Source organism: Oxyura jamaicensis, chromosome 7 (genome assembly GCF_011077185.1).
Source record: "Oxyura jamaicensis isolate SHBP4307 breed ruddy duck chromosome 7, BPBGC_Ojam_1.0, whole genome shotgun sequence".
NCBI lineage: Eukaryota > Metazoa > Chordata > Aves > Anseriformes > Anatidae > Oxyura > Oxyura jamaicensis.
The window spans coordinates 7,967,763-7,989,863 of NC_048899.1; the positions used below are offsets into that span (position 1 = coordinate 7,967,763).

Here is a 22,101-nt window from a genome sequence, read left to right on the forward strand (position 1 = left end):
TTTGCTACAAGCAGCATCACTGCAAAAACTACTGAATTACCAGGACTCCCATCGACTTCAAGAGGGGACAGACCAAACCTTTGGAGGCGGGCACTACACAAATTCATAAATGGTTCTGAAACAAAAAAAAAAATCAAGATCCCACTATGAATATCACCTACCTCCCACCCCCTGTTTAACCACCTGTGGCCCCCAGGCTGACGGTGACCTGCAAAAGGCTGGCTGTGAAACCAGTGCCTCCCTGCTGCTGGCCCCATCTCTGTGAGGGGCAGCCACCCCACGACGCTGGGCAGAGGCAGCAGAGCAGCCAATTCACTGCCTCCCTGCCCCACAGGGAGATCTCTGAGCTCCATCCACCCACCCTCTGCAGAAAGGCCAGCACCAGGAGCTCCCAGCCCTGCTCAGACATCACCTTGTCCCTGTGAGAGACCACGCAGTACACTGATTGATTCAAGCTAAAAATACCCCATTTCTGTTTCTTTATTTAAAAACAACCAAACCAGCCAGCCAGCCTGCCAGAGAGCAAGGCATGTTTAACTCTACCTTAAATGCAAGCCTTACGGAGAGTCATCTCTGCTAGAAGGGCATGCAGGCCACCTGGCAGCCATAACATCTTCAAACTATCTTAGGTAAATTGCTCAAAGTACTAAGTGACAGCCCACAAGGCTGGTGCCATTAAATCAGGTTAAATCCTGGCACACACCAGCTTGTTTTCAAGTGCCTGCCATGCTGTTTGACCACCGTTCACCCCAGTTACACCCTGTTCAGCACCAGGCCCACTGCACCCAGTGCAGAGCCTCACTGCAAGCAGGGGTAACGGTGCCCAGAGAAGCCAAGTGGCAGAACTGAAATGGAAAGACTTGATCGTGGCCTGGCTGTTCCCTTCTGTGCCTAAAAATGTCACATAGAAACATAGCCAGTTGAGGTTTCCCCCAGAGTAAGCTTGTCACTACCTACACCTTGCCTCCATGGTGCATCTGTGCATCTGCTCCAAAGCAGGTGGAAACGGAGAACCTCTCACTGTGGGCTTGGGATCAGGTCCTCAGTTACTCCCAGGGAAGCCCTCCAGTTACATGGCACAGGATCTTCACCTTAAGTCCCATTTACCTGAAAGGCTACAATTCAATTAGTGCAGCAACTTATCCTTTCTCACAGCCTCCCCTTGCCCAGGACCTAGACACAGCCACCATAGGAAAGCAAGAACATCTCCGATACACATGTTCTGAAAAAGTGGTTAGCAAACAACAAAAAAAAAAGCCACAGAAAGCAGCATTCTCCAAGGTATGCAGGCCACATAAAATAAAAGCAAAGGGCCCAAAGCGCAACACTTGCCATCAGCTTCAATTAGCAGCAAAGTGGGGTTTGGGAAAACAAGGGCCTCCTCAGAGCTGCTATAGGGCAAAGATGAAATCCCAGAATTAAAAACAAAATCCCCACATGCACATTAATATTCAGAGGCAATTACCTTTCAGCTTAAAGTCAGCCAACATGCATCTTACTACAGCAGCTCTTAAAGCAATCTTGTTTACAATTGGAAATGGATTACATTATCTCAGCTCCACCTATCCACATAATGCAGAGCAAACTGTCAAACATAAAATTACAAAATGGTTATTGTAAGGTATCCCCTTCAGCATAAGAATTAATTTGACCTATTTTATTACTAAATTATTACTCCCACACAAATTTTCTATCACAGATATCTATCAGCGCTGACATTTATATTCCAGCGAGGCACTCTCAGATGCATATTTTCTTCTTCTCCATCTCAAAGGTGTATTGAGCAGATTTGATGTAAACAGCCTCCTGCCAAGCTAGTTAAAATCTTTAAACTTTATACATACAATTAGATTGTGACAATAAGCATTTGCTTTAAAAAAATCTACACAGCTTCGGATTCTGAAACAAAATGCTTCACAAGAAATATTAATCTGCATTTAAGGAGGACCTACAGATATTTTCACTCCAGCTCTGGCAGGTTGTTCTGATTGTCACCGAGAGACATGATTTGACACAGTGGCCCTGATTAAGGATGTGCTTAAGTCCTATTAAAGCCAATGGGAGTTAATCAGCTGTTTAAGGGCTTTGCTAAATCAGGACCAGAACAGGAGACATTTCCAAAAAATCTGGGCCTAAACTGAACGCGCACTAATTAGCTGCACACACCAATTACATGATTACGGATGAAACACAGTTGTTTAGCATTTACAACAGCACACTTTGTGGGGAATCATTTAGAAATAACTTGTAATTACCATTCTGTAGCAGGTCCCACACTGCAGTATAACCCACATATACCATGGTAATTGTAGTTGAGGGAATGTTTGTTTGTTTGTAAATCCTGCCATTAATATTTGCCCAAATTCTCAAGTGGATCAAGATCTGACCCTTTTGGAACTTTGCTGTGTTCGTAGTGGGAACAGCTGAGCACTCAAGCTCTCCTTTCTCATTGCTACGTTTTTGCTTGCAGACAATATTCACTCTTGCATTTCCAAGCCTAAGATCTGTACTCTGTGCCGCCTAACGACTTAAGCCGGGCGCTCGGGAAACAAACAAATTGGCACAGATTTGCATATTCACGATTACAGATACTAGTAGTGAATTTCTAGTGAATTGCTGTTCCTACAAACCAGGAATTGCTAAAATTATCAGTGATCATAGCAGTTTATCTGTTTGACATGAACCAGGATTGCCAAGTCTCACTTTGATGACCACTAGCCTGCTAGCTACTGCTTTTTCTTTGCACCAAGTGACTATAAAAATTATCTAAGTAGGAAAAAAAAAAAAAGGCATTCCCAGCCCTAGAGGTTGCTGAATAGCCATGCCTCAGTGGAAGACAGCTCAGAGACAAGAAGATACACTGAAAATTACATTTATTAAAACAAACAACAAAAAAAAACTCATGGCACGTAAGGCAATCTTGCAATTTAAAACTTGACTCATGATTGTGAAAGTTTGGAGTTGGCATGCCAACTTGGTGAGCCATCTGCTCACCAACAATTTATAAACGAGACTGCTGCCAAAGCCACCCGATTACTCAGTTCTAATATTAGTGATGCAACTAAAACATGCTTGTAGGATTTTTCCCCCCTGTGAACCAGGAAGCACAGGAAAAAATTACATAGGAAAAGTTAAAAAGAAAATAAGGAAAAGGTGTTTTTACCTCTTCAAATCTGATTATTAGGAACATTCAAGATTAATTCAGTCCTTCAGAACTGAAGGTACTCTAAAGCCGTCAGAAAAAAAAAAAAAAAATCAGTAGAGATTACAGCAACAAGAAAAGGTAAATCATGTACTCTGTACCCCATGTCTATTTCTTCATTAGTGATTCAAATGGTAGTTAAAATAAAACACATTATGCTGAAAAGCAACTCAAAATAGTATTTAATACATTTGAACAAATGAAAAAATCCAACAAATTGTGTGTGCAGGCTAGCAGGTACAACTGCTGATCACTACTGATGCTAATTTTACCGTTAGAAACGGGCAATTCAGGATAAAAGCACTGCTTTAAACAATTCCTTTCTTGTTAAAATTCCAGGTTATGTACAACAGTGAAAAACTGCTGGAAGTTAACCTACGGTAAATAATCCTCGGGGCAAAAGATACCGTAATGAAACTGCATGGAAAATTACTCACTCATTTTTAAAACATGAGTCACAATTCAGTTTTGTTGGCCTGAAACTCCAGATGCATCTCCATGGCAAGCCCGCAGCAAATCCCAAAGCACGGCCCCTATTCCCCGAGCTCGGGGATGCGCTGCTGCAACTGTAACCCAGGCACACGCAGCGCCAGCCCTGCCACACCGCGCCGTCCTCCCGTCCAAGCCCCATCGCAGCTGAACCACCAGCATCATTGTCAGCAGAATTAGGACGTTTCTGAGTGCTCTGCAGGGCACAGAAGCAGAGCTGCAAACACAGGGAACTCTGGTTGTATTAATTAATAGGACAATGACAGCAACAAGCATCCTGCTTTACACCTTGCTCTGTCGCTGCCAAAAGGGGTAGCTTTCAAATCTGCGTTTTGAAATTAAAATGCATCATCATTACACAATTACTGTTCTAATTAGCCTCCTCAACAACAGATCAGCTTTATTTACATTTAATTTGGGTTAATGAGTTAGTTGTAGTTTTATCTGAAGGATAATAGGGGAGAATTAATAATTGCTTAATCCACACAAAATTTTGTTGTTCACTTAGTGCATAAAATTCTGAAAAACGCTTCTGAACCCTAGCCAACAACCACCAGCATATTTTCACTATCTGAAAGCAGCCAAAGCTCAGCAAATGTTACCATATTACATTAGAGTAGATTAAACTATTTATGTATATAATTAGAATTATTATTATAAACTACCATCATAATTATAAATTGACATTTCATTGCCAGCTCCTAAGGAAGCTTTCTCCCTTCCAAAACACCTGGCCAGGGCGATTGATTCAGGTCCTCCCCTTGCTGACCTACCGAGACTTACTCCACTTGGAGCTGCACGAGGAGGTCACGTAGATGCCCAGGCTGGAGAAGAAATGGGCTACTTGCCTTCCTCACACATCCCGCATCTCCCATACCTTTCTCCCCAAGGAATGCTAGTCTGCCTCTGAGACCACTTGAAGTCCTCGATGTTTAACTAGGTACTGGTTTAAAAAAAAAAAAAAAAAAATCAATTTTTGATTTACAGATGAAGTTTTGTGCTGCACATTCTCAATTTGTCCAGGCTTCACCTGTGATAAGGGGGACCTTACGGGCTGGCAGGTGGGTAATTTTGCAAGAACCTTCCGGAGGTGAGTAGGAGAGCCTCAAGTCAGACCGCATGTCCTCGAAAACACTTTCCTGTTGGCAAGCCCAGCCTTCCTCCACCCAAATCTGATTTCTGACCCCACCACAGGAAACCAGTCAGAAATTCCTCAGTGAATGAGGAGGGAATCTCTTACACCACTGGTTTCATAAGGGCATTCAGATGCCACAGCAAGGAGAACCAAGCAACATTCAAGAACTTCAGAAAGCGGAGCAGAAGAGAGGGATCAGGATCAGCAGGGCGCAGCAGACACCCTAGCACACAGCAACCCATCGCTGAAGCCTTGCACAGCAGACACGACAGAAAACTCAGTGATCTCCCTGCATATAATCCCTGAAGAACCTGGGATATGGCAACTCTCGTTCACGTTCCTCCATGAAAATGTTATTTTTACTCCTTTCCTGAGGCACCGGGCAGTGCTGTTCCAGGCTACAGTGCCTAAAAGAGGGTTCTGCTGCAGAAGTGGTTGCTTTGGGACACAGATAAAGCGTCTCAATGTGACGACGAGCAAGTGCTCCACCGAGCATCGTTATAGATTATTTCCTGGAATGCACTGCAATTCACTTTGGGCTTGAATACAGATGTGATATATATATTTACTACAGCAAAAATCTCACTACTATCGATCTCGTCATAAATATTTAATGGTTACCAGTCACAAGCTAAATTTAAATAACAATAGCACTAATGACATTTAAATAAGTGAAATGCTTTAAAAGTGAGAGACAAAAAAAAAAAGCAAATACTTTTTTTCCAGGACTTTAACCCAAGAGCAGCGAGACGGCAACCTGAAACCACGTTACGTGCTGATGGGCTGAGTCATGTCTGGTCTCACAGTCCCACCAGCGAGGTGATTTTGCACAAACATCTAACCAAAAGTAGGTTCTGCGAGCAGCAGGCTTCGCAGAGACTGGCTTCCAGCAACTTTTTCCCATGCAGATCTTTTGACATTAGAAAAGGGTGGTGCTTAATAGCTTTTCCTTCAGTGGAGGCAGAATTCACATCTCTCTTTCTAGCTTCCTAATTTCATAAGGCTTGCATGATTGTAATATTTTTCAAGCCCGTACATCTCTATTGTATTTGACCAAGACTCTCTAAAAGTGCTTTTACCATGGATTTACACACATCACACATGCACAGGCTTGTCACAAACCAGGGCTAGACACATCTCAGATTGTATTCGCCAGCTGCTTGCCTACCTCCTCTACCTGGTGTTAGTTATTTATGGGCAGCTGACCGGTGACAGCATTTACACCCTGAGAGCGCTCTGGCTTGGGATACATATACGAGCACGTGGGAATTTTGGAGAAATAAAGATACTGTGCAGCTGATAAAATACAAATTTCAGAGGGCACTGGAATACACCCAGTTCTCAAGTACTTGACCCTTTGATAGGCAGCTAGCACATCCTTCTGAACTGCAGAGCTACCTATAAGCTGCCATTTTCAAGTCACACACACGAATGATGAAGCTGACTGCCTCCCACCTATAGGAGCTGAATTCATACTAACACTAATTTATCTAATTTATCTCCACCTCTTCAGCCTATAATTTTGTTCGCCCATTTGTATCTCTTAAACTGGCACCCTTTGTGAAGCTCTGCAAGATTTATTGTTGAAAAGGCATGATATAATGAGGAGATATTACCTTAAACTCTAGAAGAATAGATTATCCGAAGGATAATACCCAACAGTGCTGGAGAGAGAGGCCTGTGTATTTAAGCGAGAGGAAATTTTCAAACAGGGTGTTTCAAGTAAAGCTGATACCACAGCTTGTTCCACTGCAGCTGTATGGAGGTGCACTCATCTCACCCAGGAGCCACCTGTTCTGGTTCAAGGTCAAAACACCTGGTAACAATGACCCAATTTGAGGAGATACAACCATAAAACTATTACATGCTGTGTCTAGAACACGTCTACATCTGAAAGGTGATGAGGGTTAAGGCATGGTGTGAATACAAGGCACAAAGGTGTATTCCAAAATATTTCAGCACTTAGGCAAACACAGCACATGTGCCAGATGATCGCAGACTCTCCAGAGAGCCAGGGAGAGAGGCCCTCACCACAATATTGCACATGAAACACAAACACCAAAGCTAGGAATAGACAATTAAAAGAGGTTTGCAAAACTGCTCATTAAGATTTGCTCCCCTTCTGAAGTCCTTACCTGGACAATGCAAAACATACACTGCAAGGTGTCAATTTCTTAAGACACCATCAGGTAAATTTAAGAGATTATGAAAACAAACCACCACCACGCACCAAAACCAAACCCCGTTTTCTGCTTTGGCCTGATCCTTCTCCCCTTGTCACACAACTGGTTTGCTAACCTGAATAAGGTCTTGACTCTACTGCAGCTCGTTCTTGGAAACTTTTAAATCATCCATGACTTCAAGAGAATAGCTACTCTTCCTCAGATGAATAGACGTCGTACCTCTTCTGTGTAAAAACACTTGCTGTTTTCAGAGAGAAAGAAGCAACCTCTTTCATTTTCAAAAGAAGGGAATTCACGCCACCGCGCTTGCTACTCTTTGGACAGAAGGGGGTGTTTAATTCAAGCTGCTGGATTTTAAAGGATGCCCAGATACAGTTACAAAAAATTCTCTCAGTTTGTGTTTTACGGCTAGACTGTTACCTAAGAGAACACATTTGCTTGCAGAGGTAATCACAAAATGTCTGTAGGCTGAGTTAGGAACTAGGAGACCGTAGGTGTGAATTCTCACCGCACGCACACACACCACACCTAAAAGTAATTACAGGAAAAATTAGTATGGATCTGGGCATAGCAGAGGCTTCTCCAGACAGCTTTCTGTGCTGCTCACCCCATAACTTTCATGGACTGAGGGAGCAGACATCCCTTGAGGAAAAAAAGGGCAAAAACTTCTGATACAATTAGGGTTTTTCACAAGTTGAGGGAATGCAACGGTAACATGGCCAACAATGGACTAAGAAGGATCCATCCCACTGATGAAGGTCAGAGCACAGATAATTTCAGGATAACATTTATTGTTGTTGTTCAAGGGGAAGAGAACAAAGGGGATAAATAAAAATATTCCTCATGAGAAACTCAGCCTTTGTCATGTATGTGCTTTAACTGCAGATGCATCACCCTTCTGGTAAGCCCTCCACAGAGCTTCCATTAGCTAGAGATGAAATACAGACTTGTCTTGCTGTCTCACGTGGGAAGAAACCTCATTAGAAAAAAGGTGATAGACGGGACAGGAAGATAGGGTGATGATTTGCTGTGCCTCACTGTCCTACCTTCTTTGGAAACTGCTTTAGACTTCTGCCTGCAGGACAAAGGGTGACACCAGCAGCACCAAGATGCAGCCGGGTCTTTTACTGCTGCTGCGCAAAGCTGCAGTTTGGACAGCAGAGCTGAGTCCTCAAAATGCCTTCTCCAGCCCAGCAACACTGAGGGAAGAGATGTCAACTTTTCCCTTCCCTCTCCCCTTCTGTAGGGGCTACACTTGTGCTCAGGACCGCCTCACAGGTGGTACCAATACTTAAGTAGAAAGAGGGGGACAAAAAAAAAAAACAAAAAAAAACAACAAAGCTACAACAACAACAAAAAAAAAAACACAAAAGGTCTTCTCCAAGCTTCTCCAGGTAACCTGAAGCCATGGTCTGTAGTCAATCACACTCCTCTGCCCATGCCTCATGCAAAACCCACAGCCTGCTGAGGACAGGGATTCCCACCCATTTGGGGAGGTGATGCACTTAAACTCCACTGTCTTTTGTTCACCACTGGCTGGTGGATGCCAAATTTTACCTGCTCCACACCTGGAGCTGTTGGGCCCTAGGACTGACCTCCGATCACCTACAGATAACGCCCTGTTCCTAGGGCACAAGGGGATCCGACCAGCAACTGCAGCTTCACCAGGTGTCCCCACATGCATCACAGGGGTACCAAGAGCTCTGTGGCCTCTCCAGATATACAGAGGACAGAGCAATCGTGAGCTAAAAGAGCAAATGCAATGCACACAGGTGGTGCTCTGCTTGGCCATAGCGAGGGAGTCAGCAGAGTAATGGAACATAAACCCCAAAACTGGAATACAGAGCCTCAAAGAAGAGGTACAGAGAAAGCAAAAGCCAGTTAAAAACCAGGAGGTTCTAGTTCACAGAAGTTTAGCTGACTTATCTGCACACCGACGAGGGGGATGAATCAAGCCCATGCTTTTCCAGGAACAGCGTCTCCTGCTTTATGACAGGCTCCAGAGTACCACCTGTAACACCGCTCACAGGTGACCCTGCCAGCCGGGGCCGTGCTCGCAGCAGGAGCTTCTGCCAGCACTGCTCTGCCTCTGGGGGATTTGCAGCTCTCCGAAGCCACAGGCTGACACGGCGGTGCCAGCAGAGGCCGGTAATGTAGAGCTGGCTCCAGATCAAGGGCACATTTTGCTGGGCAGTGTAATTTGGGGTCTGTCCACGCACAGACCTGGTAAGGCTGAGCTGGATGAGAAGAGTTAAAACGCTGTGGCTGCTGCCATGCAAGCACACTGAAACAACAGGAGGCTTTAGGACTATCACAACTACTCCTGTGTGGGACAGGTAATAAGCTACACTGGTACTGAGGTACTGCTATCTGTGCCTAATTGTGAGGTTGCAGAAATGAAATTTAAATCAAGACCTCAAAGTACATACTGTAACAGAATTCCTGCTTTTGATGAGGTCTAATGTGTGCCATCCAAACCTGCATCCTGAGTGATATATGGCCGCTGTGATTCAGGAAAAAAGAGACAGAAAAACATGAGAGGAGTCCCCAGTGATGACAAGAGTTGGGAGAAAAACTGGGCCCCCCATCCCCTAGCCCAGAACCGTACCTGCCAAGGCTCAATGCTCCTCGCTGGCAGCCCTGGCTGTGCTCCCCTCCCTTGGGGTGAGCAGCCAGCTGCCAGCACGTCATGGCTCTGGGCAAGGGACAACACGCCGTGGCACAGGCTCAGTGCCACAGGCTGGCAACTGGCCTCGTCACTACAGACATGCTGCACTCTCTCAAGTCTTCTACGGAGCTGCCTCAAGGCAGACCCCTGCAAGAAGTTTCATTCACCGCAATTCACGGAGGAAAATGCAGAAGAGGGGTATGTCATTCCCTCCTGGATAAACACCACTCCTTCCGAATTCCCTCTCTGCAGTAGGAGGACAAGCTCTGCTCACCCTCAGCAATGCGTAAGGACAACACAGGCAGCTGCACTGCCACATAAAAAGCCTAGCTAAATGGCTCTTTGCAGGGCTAGTGAAGGAGACAGTGCCAATGGCCCGCAGGAACTGGAGAAAAGCCCTTGATCCAATTTCCCAAGAGAAAATACCCATTGATTTCAACAGGAGTGGCACCTTCCCCCAGATTTGGGGATGGGAGGGACGGAGCGCTCCGTAACGGGTATCTAGTCATCCAGCCGCTGTCAAAGCGCTGCGCTTCAAGGAAGAGGACTGCTCTTTTCGTTGGCGTGTCTGAAAAGGAACTGAAATTCCAGAAGCAGATATTGAAAACATGCTGACTACGAAGCTACCCAGAAGAGCGAGTGTTGTAACAGGGTGTGTACCAAGGAAAGTTAACCGAACCTGACAGTCCAAGAGAATAACAGAAGCTCCCTAAGAAAGGTGTGTGCTGCAACAAAGCCTTGGCAGATGACCTCTCAAGAGAGTTCCATCAGAATGAATAAAAACCTATTTAATGAGATTAACTGATCAGTTCACTCCACCCTCATTATAACACTCACCGAGAGGGAGGAATGTTTTTACAGCCAAGTATCTGATCCCGTCGGGAATGCCAGAGACGCACTGACAGTAGAGACGAGAAATACACAGAAGTTTCAGCAGCTCTTTGGTGTTTGTCTACACGCAGGGTTTGTATCGCAGGAACTACTTCAAGATTTTAATCCTACCACTGTGAAGGATCTAAGCTGATATGAATGAATCTACAGCCTAAACGGCATCCCAGCATGTTTCATTTCCTGGTACTTTTTTTTTTGTTTAATTAAATGGGTGCAACACAACTTTGCAGAGCTTCAGTTTCTTATATGTGGACAAAAATTTGAAGCCCGATCATCACCTTATTCCCTCCCTTAAACTTCAAGAAAGATAACTGGCTAAAGCTTTCGTGAATATTATTCCCCCAACCAATTCTCAGGGAGTCTGAGGTTACAAGACTGAAGCAAAGTCAATGCTTCTCTAAGTGTCAACGTAGCTCGCTTCTTCCAGTTCCCTGCTGCGCTTTATCGAGCTCTTCTTACATCTAAGCTCATCTTGGTGTAGCATGTCTTTGCCACCCTTCAACCTGAGAAGCCACAGGTACATCTGTATTTAGGCACCACTGTGAAATTCCCCGGCTGACCTCTCTAACCATCACACTGTCAAGGTTGGTAAGTCAGACACAAAGGTCTGGAGGACGTGTCAAGCGAGTCAGAAGCCCACCTCCCCGCACTGATAGCCCAGACCAGCAGATGTTGCTTACCCTGTTCCTTAAAAAGGCCTCCGAGGAAAGAGATTCCTCGGCACCATGAGGTAATCCAGCCCAAGTTTTTAGCACCATATGCAGCGTTTCACACTTTGCATGTATTTGGAAGAACTGGAGACCCGAATCCCCACTTGAGAGCGCAACAGTCAGGCTGCCAGAATCCTTCACGCACTGGTGCCTGTGTCAGGGGAGTGACTGCCTCAAAGCACCAACTCGATTCCTCCTCCTGCAGCCCGGCCCCGACACCCCAGCCACCAGCCCCAAGGAAAAACCTCCTGCAGAGGCTCAGCCACCTCACGCACTGAAAAAAAACACACGTTGAGCCAAAAGGAATCCCAGCACGAGGTCCAGCCTCACTTGCCTGGACAGCAGTGCTGGCGATGGCAAGGCTTGTTCGCTGCGTAGCTGAGGCATGAAGCAATCTCTAATTTTACCCGGTTTCATCCCAAAAGGCAGACTCTGTAGTTACGTTTCTTTATCCATACAGATGTGGTGCTGATACAGTGGTGGTACATGAAATATTTTGCTCGGGGCAACACAAGTGTGACAAAGCAGGGCTTGTATGACAGTTTACAGCGGAAAACCGAAAGTAATCAAGAAAGGTGTGGGGTTTTGAAGCTACAAAAAATAAAATAAAATAAAAAGCAACTGAGAGTCCACCACAGTCCACCCCAACTGCTGGGAACGCAGTACTTACTGCTCCATAATGAGACCTTGCCTGAGCTCTCTGCAACAGACGCCGGCCGTAAATACTGTTAGAGGAACCACTCACGCTTAACATGGCTGTCCCAACAGCTCTCTTGTCAGATAGTGCGATCATTCCCCACCACGCAGAAAATGGAATCGTCTCGTTACGTTCAGCAACTGAGGCAGCCAACAATGCTATTTTCTTAATAAATTATACCTCATAACTTAGTAACGCTTCTAAGCTATTATAAACACATCTTGAAAGCGTACCACAATTTTAATCAGTTCCAACCATCAGATGTTGGGTTTGATATTTATGATTGTTCTGCCTCCATTTTGTTTAAGGGCTCCCTTTGTCTATGAAAGCAGAGATAAGAAAGTTATCTAGGACGCCCACTGTAAAGTCTCTAATTTAAGAGGAAATTTCCTCTGTCCCTGCCTGTCAGATACGAATAGCTGCTGTTACTTTCCATAGCGTACCAAGCAAGTGGTCTTACGAGAAACAGCCTTTGCCCTACACGAAGCGGTCACCAAGTGAAGTATCAAACAACAGAGCCTTGCGGCTTCTAGAGGGGACCCGCTAAGCCCATTTTAACCTATGGGCAAAAAAAAAAAGCAGTAACTGTAGTAAGAAATTAGTGTGGTATTAAATAAATGATTTCCAGCCACCTCCTTACAAAAGCCTCTTTTATAACGACTCCCCATCAGCCTTGAAATTAGCATAGCAGTTCCTACTCTCAGGTTCCTGATCGCTGGCAGCACAGTTCAACACCAACCAGAGGCAACAGGTCTGACTCCCTCGGGCTTTGAGGGGTCCAGCAGGCAGCTCAAGGGCACCCAGGGAACTCCTCAGCACCCAACGCAGAGCTAGTTGGGCAGACCTTGGGCACCCAGCTCTGCGCATCGCCCTTTGAAGGAGTTTTCCTACAGAAGATCCGAAGAAAATCTGGACTTCCAGATTTGGGGCTACTTGAACACATCATCTGTAATCAGCAAGTATAGCACTATACTAGTCTTCTGCTATACAAGAAAGCGAGATGATCCATCAACCTATTCAGTTTGACTATTTACACATATTTTAAATCTTTGCTTACACAAAACTACAATAAAGTATTTTAGAACAGCGCATCTGCCAACATGCATACAATGTTCTGCTAAAGGCAGATGCATACCGTAAGGTATATGTAAGATCATTAGTTAGCTATGACAGGCGATTTGCTGTGATTTATCTTTCAGGATCACCTCATTCACAAGGAAAATTGAGTGTCGGCCCCATCCATAACCTATACATGCAGTCTAGATACTTGGAAATGATAATAGGTTAAAGGATGCAGCAGACAACTCTCCACGGCAAGCCAAAATATTTAACCTGAAACCTTTTGGAATAGAACCTGAAAACATCAGTAGCCCAGCCAGAACTCCTACTAACATGGAATTGCCAGGGGCTAATGAGCATAGAAAACTCTTTACCTAGCACATAATTTTACTGTTGCTGGGAGAGCACTGCTCAATTGTTTCGGTACAGATCCAAGAAATTTGCTTCTTATGATTTTGTCTCTGTTTGAGGCAGACATAAATTAAAGCTAAATTAAGAGCTGTGGTTCAAAGCGAGTCAATGGAACGCGAGAACAAAGGTCAGAACTCAGAGCTCTACCCTGCAGGTGCATATCCCGAGCGCTCAGCGAAACAGGGCCATCCGCCTTCTGGGACAGCTGGCGACAGAACCGGGAGCAAAGCCTTCGGAGCCCGATCTTCGTACCACCTCCTCCAGCCGCAAACCCTACGCACCTGGGACACCGTGCCCTGGGCTTCACAAGAATGGGAGGCTGACAGCAGCGCAATGGCTCCGCTGGAAATTAAGGGGCACTGCGTACAGCACAGCCATTTCCTCCCCTCCCGTCCCATCGCTGCTTCACAGGCCTCCTTGCAGCACCACAGCAGGATGGATGATGGCTCGTTCCTGTAGCAGTAACTGAAGTCATACTTGGTTTTACAAACTGCCTTTCCTCCTTACTCTCCTCTCTGTAGAAAGGTTTCCTGAACCCCACAAATCAGGTGGAATGCTCTGAAGCACAGCCTGGTGAGTTAGTCCGTGCATGCTAGATTCAAGATTTGCCCAAAAACCTTAAGTGAACCACCTTAACAGCTGCCACAAAAGCCAACAACCTCTAATCAATACCTTCCACGTTTAACACAGAAACTGCCTCTCCCCAAAACATTCCCATGCCTGCAAAGAATAACTAAGCGACAACAAATTTAAGATGCTCTTGTTTTGCATGGCTTAAGAACCCCAGGCAGAGCCCCTAATTTTCCAACAGCAGCATGTGCTTAACAAAAACCAATGGGGATGAAGGCAACTGAGACACCTGTGAGATACCACAAAACACATTTTTAAAAAAAAAAAATGTATTCACCAAGGCTGTAAACACATGCGTGCTCCATGAATTAACGATGCTTAAAAATCATTGAAAAAGTTAACACAATGAACATGAAAATATTGAATGTGTTAGAGTATTTTTGCATGACTTCATCCTAGATCTTTTTATTCCCTAATTTGACTCTGGTTTTTAGTCTAGATTATAAAGAAGATTTAAAACAGGGAGCTTTTTTTTTCCTCCCTTCAAACGAAGCCTTCCCATTAATAAAAAGGAAACAAAGAAAATGAACAAAGTGAGTAGTAAAACTTTTACAACATAATAAAATATATCAGAATCCCAGTGCAGCAGGATTGGAATTGTCTAAAGATGCTGAATTATGATAGCTTGTCATATAAAGTTCAGTCCAGAGTATTAGCAATCATATTCTCTAGCAACATGTATATAATTGGTAGGTATTCATTATAACCCTCAGTTTTAAAGGCTCATAAAAACTGCGTTTGACTCGTAATTTGCAGGAGCAAAGAAGAAATTCTTAAAGGAAAGGAACATCTTTTTCTCAGTAAGAAAGACTTTGAAGGCAATGCACCGTATTTTAAAGCAAGCAACTCTAAGTGCGCTCTGTTTCTTTTGCATGCTTTGATGGGGTATTATACAGGCAGTTTAAAAAAATAAATACGTATCTATAGCACACAGACTAGAAAGAAAATCAGTATCACATGCTATAGAGAGGAACCTTCTGAAAGTACACTGCAAGCAAAGCACACCACATTATTTTTGAATACAAGTACTGAGGTACTCTAAGGTAAGTATCTCAGTGCAGAATTGTAACCAGAAGTAAAACAAGCAAACAGAAAAGAAAGGAGGCTAGTTTACGAAATGTATATACACTACATTTATTCGCCTCAGTACTACAGCATGAAAAATAATTATGAAAGTATTACGAGCACTTGACACTCGGAGTAGGCTCCTAAATCTCTCCACATTTTCTCAGTTTCTTCTTCGACACTCTAAAACAAAATCCTTTCAGTTTGTTAGCGAGTCAGCTACTGAGTGCCATAAATTTCCAATTATCCCAGCCATCCCTAGACTTGCCAAGGCAAAGCTACAGTAATGAATAGGATGCTGAAGCTTCTATATGGAACAGTAAAACACGACCTGCCGTCAAACCCAGACATTTTAACTTTATACTTTTGCCAGAGTAAAGCCTTTTTGTAAATAGAGCGTTTGTTTTCAAATAAAACTACTTCAAGCTGTTTCTAGAAGCACAGTAAATAGTAAAAAATAATAACAGCAACAATTTGCATTGGGATTTCAAACCCTGATGAAACAAAGCCAGCACACGTCAAGCCTAGCGTTTTCCTACCTGGAACAGGTAAGGACCAGCTCTCAAATGCCACCTTGGGATAGTTCAGACTAGTAATCCCGTTCATGTTTAGATGAGACACCAGCATGAACAAGAAAAAAAAAATTAACCCCGTCCTCTTCTTTTATTAGCAAAGCCTAGAGTGGCAGTTAAGACACAGAAAGCAAGCCGAGGACCCGGACTAACCCAAACACGCTGCTTGAGAGAAACACGTTTAAAAGAGACTTACTGCTTGCCATGTGACTTGGTGAGGTATGCTGCCCATTGGGTGTACTGGAGGTGAGGTCAATAGCCATGTTGGAGTGCTCCCTTTCGGGTGAAAGCTCATTGTCACCTGCTTTCACAAAACAAGTCACCCATAAGTTTCCATCCTGCTGTCCCGCAAAGAGACCCCCTGATTAAGAGCTATGCCTCGCTGGCTCCCTGCGCCCCTGCCCGTCCTCCCTTTGCGAGGGGAGACTTAAAAAGCCTGTGCAAACTGGGTCCAGTGGCCACGCGTAAATATTTGACTGACTGATTTTAAGAACCCCTCAAATCTACTGTCACTAGTCTCTTACGAAAAATCCTGCCCCAGCTGCTTTGTCTCAACAGAAGCTAGGATTACTTCTCTGTCTGCAAACACTGAGAATCAGGACGGGGCAGGAGTAGGCTGAAATATTACTTTACAGGACGGACCTTCCCCTCAGAGGCTCCAGCTAACTGACGGTTAAACAACGCGCTCAGTAAGACGCTTTGCCCTGACATGGAAAACAGGAGAAATGCACGGTGAAAAGCATTAAAAGTTTCTGGCTGCACTGTGAATTTCTGAAAATGAGCTCTCTCTCTCTCTTTTGCAAAGTTCATTCATCCTCAGCAAATATTTAAATTGCGAGGTACTCACCCATGAGCCCATACCCACACATTTCTCAGCCATACTCCAAGTTTATGTTTAAATGCCATTAATTCAGCGGCATCTTAAAGCAAAGCCCATACAGAAGAAAGCTAAAAGTTTCAGGTGTCTGCATGACAAAAAGATAGTAGGAAAAGGAAAGTAATTCAGAATAATCAAATAAAATGACTACTTACATGTTATATATCCATCAGCAGCCTCTGCTTCCATAGTCAAAGTGCAGTGCTGCAAGGCAGAAAAGTACACCCTCAAAGACGCCTGTCAGTATCAACCATTAAATGATTAAACTTACTTAAAGCCCTAAGTAGTTACCCATTTTACTGCTGTTGCAACCATTGCCTAGAGAAACACACAAGTGTAGTGCATGTGCTCGTCTGCGAATCACTGAACTCTTCCTGCAAATTATCTGAGCACAGAAATCCAGCTGTCCCCTGGGCAGCCTGTGCTGGGATCTTCATGGTCTGACCAAGAGCTGTCCCCCACTCACATTTTTACCTCATTTGAATTTTCCCTCCCCAGACTTCCCACTTGTTTTGTCCAAGAGAGGACTGTAATTCTTTATCACTTATCACCTCTCACAGCCAGAACAGACTTTGAGGAGATTGCTACTCTTAACAATTGCTCTTTTCACACGTAGTCCAGGAGACTCCATCCTGTTCTGAACAAAATAAAGCCCTCCGTGCCCATGCCCCCTTGAGAGGGTCCTCACGAGCTTTTGTCTCACGCCACCACCCTCACTCACACCAGCACACACACCTGTACACACACCTGCTCCTTCTAACCTTACTGATCTGCCCCAGCACGGGGCTGAACGTCACACTGGATGCTCCCAGACCATGCATTTTTTGGCGTGAAGCAATCTTAAAGTTTCTGGAAGCACTTTGCTGACACAGAACAAGCTATTACTTTCCAGAAACCCAAGTAACTGTATAGAATGACACCCCCTAGCTATCATTTGATATATATTGAGAAAAAGAAAGAGAGAGAGAGAGAGGGAGAGAGATCAATAATCATAACTATGTTCTTTTAAGTGGAAAAGTTAAGAAACTGACATGACCAGAGGAGAATTTTATTTCCTCTCTCCCTCCATGGCCTCTTTTTTGCCTTTAGTTTCAAAACTCTCACTGCACCAGGCAGCTAAATTATTCACAATGAGCCATTTCTGTATTGATCGCCAAGTATATTTAGCCCTGGCTCCTGGAATTTCTCCATTACTTACTGGAAAACAGGCAGCTTCACTTCTTGTCTCCAAAACCACTTCCCTCCCCCTCCCTTAACCCGCTTTCCTCCCTCCCCGACCCCCCCGCCTTTCCCCCAATAAATAAATACTTTTCTCTCTGTTCTTCCTTGGTATAAAGCAGATCAAATTCCCAAGGCATTCAGCACATAACACTTAAATTTCAACCTGCCCGACTGCTACCAAACTCTCTTCGGTTACTGATTTTTCACAACTTAAAAAAAAATCTCCAAAAAGTTTCCAAAACAGGTAAGCCACTTCCTCAAGCCCTTCAAAATTACCTTATCTTCCCCCTAGTCCAGGTAGGCAGGCACACACTGAGAAAAAGAAAGAAACATCAGAAGCAACAGGGAAAGATCATCCCAGCCAATGAAGTGGAAGGAAAGAAATGGGAGGAAGGGAGGAGGAAGAGAAAGGAAGGCAAAAAAGAAACACAGAAACATCCGTAACCAAAATTAAAACACGGTTTGGCTTTTATTTTTTATTTTTCCAAGCGGGGAGGAGGAGGAGAAGGGGAAGGGGGGGAGAAAAAAAAAAAAGTTCGGTCACCATTTTTAGGCTGCGATCGCACCCCCCGCCTGCTCCGCTCTCCCCTCCACGCCGAACGACGGGGGGGGGCCCCCCCCCGGGACGGAGAGAGAGTTTTTGGGTGTGCTGAGGACACAGCGAGATGGGGAAAGTTTAAAAAATAAGGAAGGGGGGGGAGAAAGCCGCCCCCGGCACTTACAGGTGGGGCATGCGGAGCCGGGCAGCCCGGGGTGAGCCGGCGGGGACAGGCGCTCAGGAATGGCACATAGTTTGAGGGAAGATGAAGAACAAAAAGGGAGAGGGAGGGAAGGAAGGGGAGAGGGAGGGAGGGAGGGAGGGAGGGAGGTCAGCCGGTGCTACAGCAATGCGATTAACCAGGAGGGAGAGAGAAAAACTTGATCCACCGGTTCCTTCCCGATCGGCACGGCAACGGGAGCCGAGGGGGGGGTCTGTGGGGAGCTGGGGAGGGTTTGGGGAAGGTCTGAGGGGTTTGGGGTTTTTTTTGGGGGGGGTTGGCCCCCCCCCCCCCCCCCCCCCCCCCCCCCCCCCCGCCCCCCCCAAAATCCCCCGCGGGTTTAAAAAAAAAAAAAAAAAAAAAAAAAAAAAAAAAATCACCAAAAAACCACCACAGCTCCTCATCCCTGCCTCTGCCAGCCCTCAGCACGACCTGTCAAAGTAGCCCAAGTCCTGCCGGGGGGATTTTATTTACCGCCCCCCTCGCGTTTATATCCACCCCCCTCCCCAAAGGGCTCCTCAAGGCAGGTGGCGGAGGGAAATGGCAGTTGTGGCCGGGGAACGGCCACCGCTTCTCTGTTTTATCGTCGTATTTATTTATTTTCGGGGGGACACACACAGCAACAAGTCGCCCCCTCAGCGACAGGCACTTGGGGGACCCCCTGGGCAGGGGGAGGAGGGGGGGGGGGGGGGGGGAAAGGGGGGCAAGAAAAAAAAAAAAAGAGGAATGGAGGAGGAGGAGAAGGCAGGCGCGGCTTTACCTCAGCGAGTCCCTTCCATCCCCCTTGTGTGTGTGTGCGGGTGTTTGTGCGGGGCACGGCGGCCGGCTATGGAAACTGAGGCAGCGGCGCCGTAGCTAGGGGCGATCCGCCGGGCGCTGCCGCCTCCATCTTCGGCGAGCGAGCCGGGGGTTAGCCCGGGACCGGCTGGTCAAACCCCGAGAAACCGATCCGCCGCCGACCTCCGCCGCGCTCACACCCGCCTCACACGCGCCTTTACACGCTCACACGCAGCCCGGCCGGGGGCGCGCAGCGTGAGGGGAGAGGGTGAGGGAAAGGCGGGGAGGGGGGGGACCCGCGCGCGTGCCCGCGCCGGCATGGCCGCTCAGCGCGCTCGGCAATCGATTAGGGGACGAGGGCCGCGGAGGCGCGCACACGCGCACGCGCGCCGCCCCCTCAGGGCAGCGCGGCGGCAAGCGGGGCGCGCCCCCCCCCCCCCAGCCGTCGTGAGGGAGGGGTGGGTGGGTTGTCGTCGGAGTCATGATTCAGCACTTCTGGTTCTAACCCTCTTTCAAGTGTTTCCCTTCGCAGCCCTGTTGAAATAAAAGCGTTTCCAAGCGTTTTTCAGTCAGAAAAAAAAGCATTTCCCCCAGCGCCTACCCCAAAGACAGTACCTCACGCCCCCACCGAGTCACAAGCGACACGCGGGGCCTCATGGAGGGCCCAGGCGGAGGTGTGGTGGTGAACGCCTGGGGCACAGGCAAACCGCTGCCTTCGTCATGTCACCACGGACACCCCACTGCCTTCATCACATCACAACAGACACCCCATTGCCTTCATTATGTCACCACCAGTACCCCTCTACCTTCGTCATGTCACCACAGACACCCCAGTGCCTTCACATCTCAACAGCCACCCCACTGCCCTCATTATGTCACCACCGGCACCCCTCTACCTCCGTCATGTCACCACAGACACCTCACCACCTTCATAACGCCTCAGTCCGGTGCCATAGGATCGCCCCTGGACATCGAAGCTGAAGGGAGGGATGCGGGCAAGTGTGGGGTGCCAGTAGGCACCTGGGTTAACGCTCAAAAACTCTGGTTGTGTGTCGTGTGTTACATACACAGATATTAAAGCAAATTAAATTTGGAAAGTCAAGTGCACAAGCATTAGGAAGCATCAGACTTTAGGCTGCATATAACACTCCGCCATTACACCCAACGGGAACTGACGGAGTTATCCTTCACCTACACTGGTCACCAACGGGGAATACCACGCATATTGCCAGAGTTCCAAATGTTTCCTGACTAGAGTACCTCCACCGCTACATATCCATATTCTCTGCGTATTTATGAGCATGGCAAGGCTGTAGGTATCTCCAAGTCTTGCGTTCAAACAAAATCTAAACTACATCCTCAACGCCTTCTCCAGCTACGTGCAGGTGTAATGCTGAGATCCCACTGCGCGAGGCACTAAAATCCCTCCCTTATTAGCTTGGCCACTTCGTATCAAATGACATCCTGCTTTGTAGTGACAGAGCCACCCTCTCCTGAGAGAGGGAGACAAACTCCACTTTCAACAATATATTAAATTATTCAGCGAGCCAAAAAGAGTGAAGTTAATAGCTCTCTCCACAGCGCTACAAATTTTAGCCAATTAGTCATTACGCCACATCAGTGAAGTGGGTTAATTTAACTCTTCTCATTTTGCATAGGAAGGAGGCAGAAAGGTTAGGGGACTGGCCCAAGGCCACAAAGAGCTGTACTCAGAGCTGAGCCTAGAAAGCAGACTTCTTGTTTCCCACGCCTACGTTTCAACAACTAGACTTGGCTTGCCTACATCAGAAAATAGACTGGCATAGCTATAGCTGTGTAATTATACCATAACAGCTCTGCCGGAATAACTCCCCTTGTGGACATTCTCCTCCAGATGGAAGGTGACTTCCCAAAAGCTGTCCTAATGAATTCACTCAACGGCAAACACTTTGGTCTTGGCATTTTTTTTCTTTTTGGAGGGTCAAAATTCCTGAGGTACAGGTCTCAGCAGCGCTTTGAAGACTTTGATGGCTTCTATAGGACACTGAAAAGTGGGAATAAATGCGAGAAATATCACTGAAATTCTAGAAGTTTTGTTGTTGGGATTTTTATTATGCTTTTCATCAAAATGTTGAAAGCTGAAAGCTTCCAGCTGGCTCTCCTTACAGGTAATAATTTAATAACTAACAGCTCTTCTCCCAAAGCTGCTGGAACCGGCTTGAGTCGTGGAAGCTGATGGGAAAAGCCAGACCCAACCTCTACAGTAATTATTTCTGGTTTTAATCCTGGTGCTCCGTAAGCTCTCAAAACCAAATGAAGCTGTGAAAGCAAGCAAGAATAACCAAAGGAAAAGCAGGGGACAGGCAATAAAGTGAAAGACCTCACCTTTAAAAATCAATATGTTAACTCCAAGGACTGCAGAGATGACAGCATCTTCACTACAGCAACACGGGCGTGGGGGTGAATCACTTTTTTCTTTGCAAAATTGAGCTCTGCCTCAGCTCGGGCTGCAGCGAGAGCTCCAGCGATTTACATCGAACACACACTTCTGCCTCCAAATTACACTTTCTGGAGTAGCTGCAATGATCTTGAGGACCAGGAGACCAGTATTCACACCCAATTGTGGCCAGAAGTCCTCTGTGTAATTTTAGCCAGGTCATTATTGCTCTACATTTCAGTTCACTGTTTCTAAAATGCAGTGAAAAATGAGAGCATCATTCCCTCCATCTCACGGGGATGCTGGGAGTAGAAATTAATTCCTTATAGCTTGTCAGTAA

At 46.0% G+C, this 22,101-nt stretch overlaps 1 protein-coding gene across 20 annotated transcripts in view; it reads right to left on the reverse strand.

Moving 5' to 3' along the window:
- The window catches only part of IKZF2 (IKAROS family zinc finger 2), a 113,251-nt gene extending 93,585 nt beyond the window's left edge, over positions 1 to 19,666 (reverse strand). For 2 of the 20 annotated variants that reach the window (XM_035331399.1, XM_035331390.1), the window contains exons 1-3: positions 17,206 to 17,247; positions 16,745 to 16,826; positions 15,909 to 16,013 (exon numbers count right to left, since the gene is read on the reverse strand). In XM_035331399.1, coding sequence (XP_035187290.1) covers positions 15,909 to 16,013; positions 16,745 to 16,826; positions 17,206 to 17,220 — 202 coding nt within the window. In that variant the 5' untranslated portion in view covers positions 17,221 to 17,247. Of the gene's footprint in view, positions 1 to 15,679; positions 15,848 to 15,908; positions 16,017 to 16,744; positions 16,827 to 16,880; positions 17,186 to 17,205; positions 17,255 to 18,086; positions 18,123 to 18,354; positions 18,503 to 18,532; positions 18,806 to 19,328 lie in introns of those variants that run through there. The other 18 variants (XM_035331384.1, XM_035331387.1, XM_035331389.1 and 15 more) reach the window with 18 other exon arrangements.
- Positions 19,667 to 22,101: the final 2,435 nt, after the last annotated feature.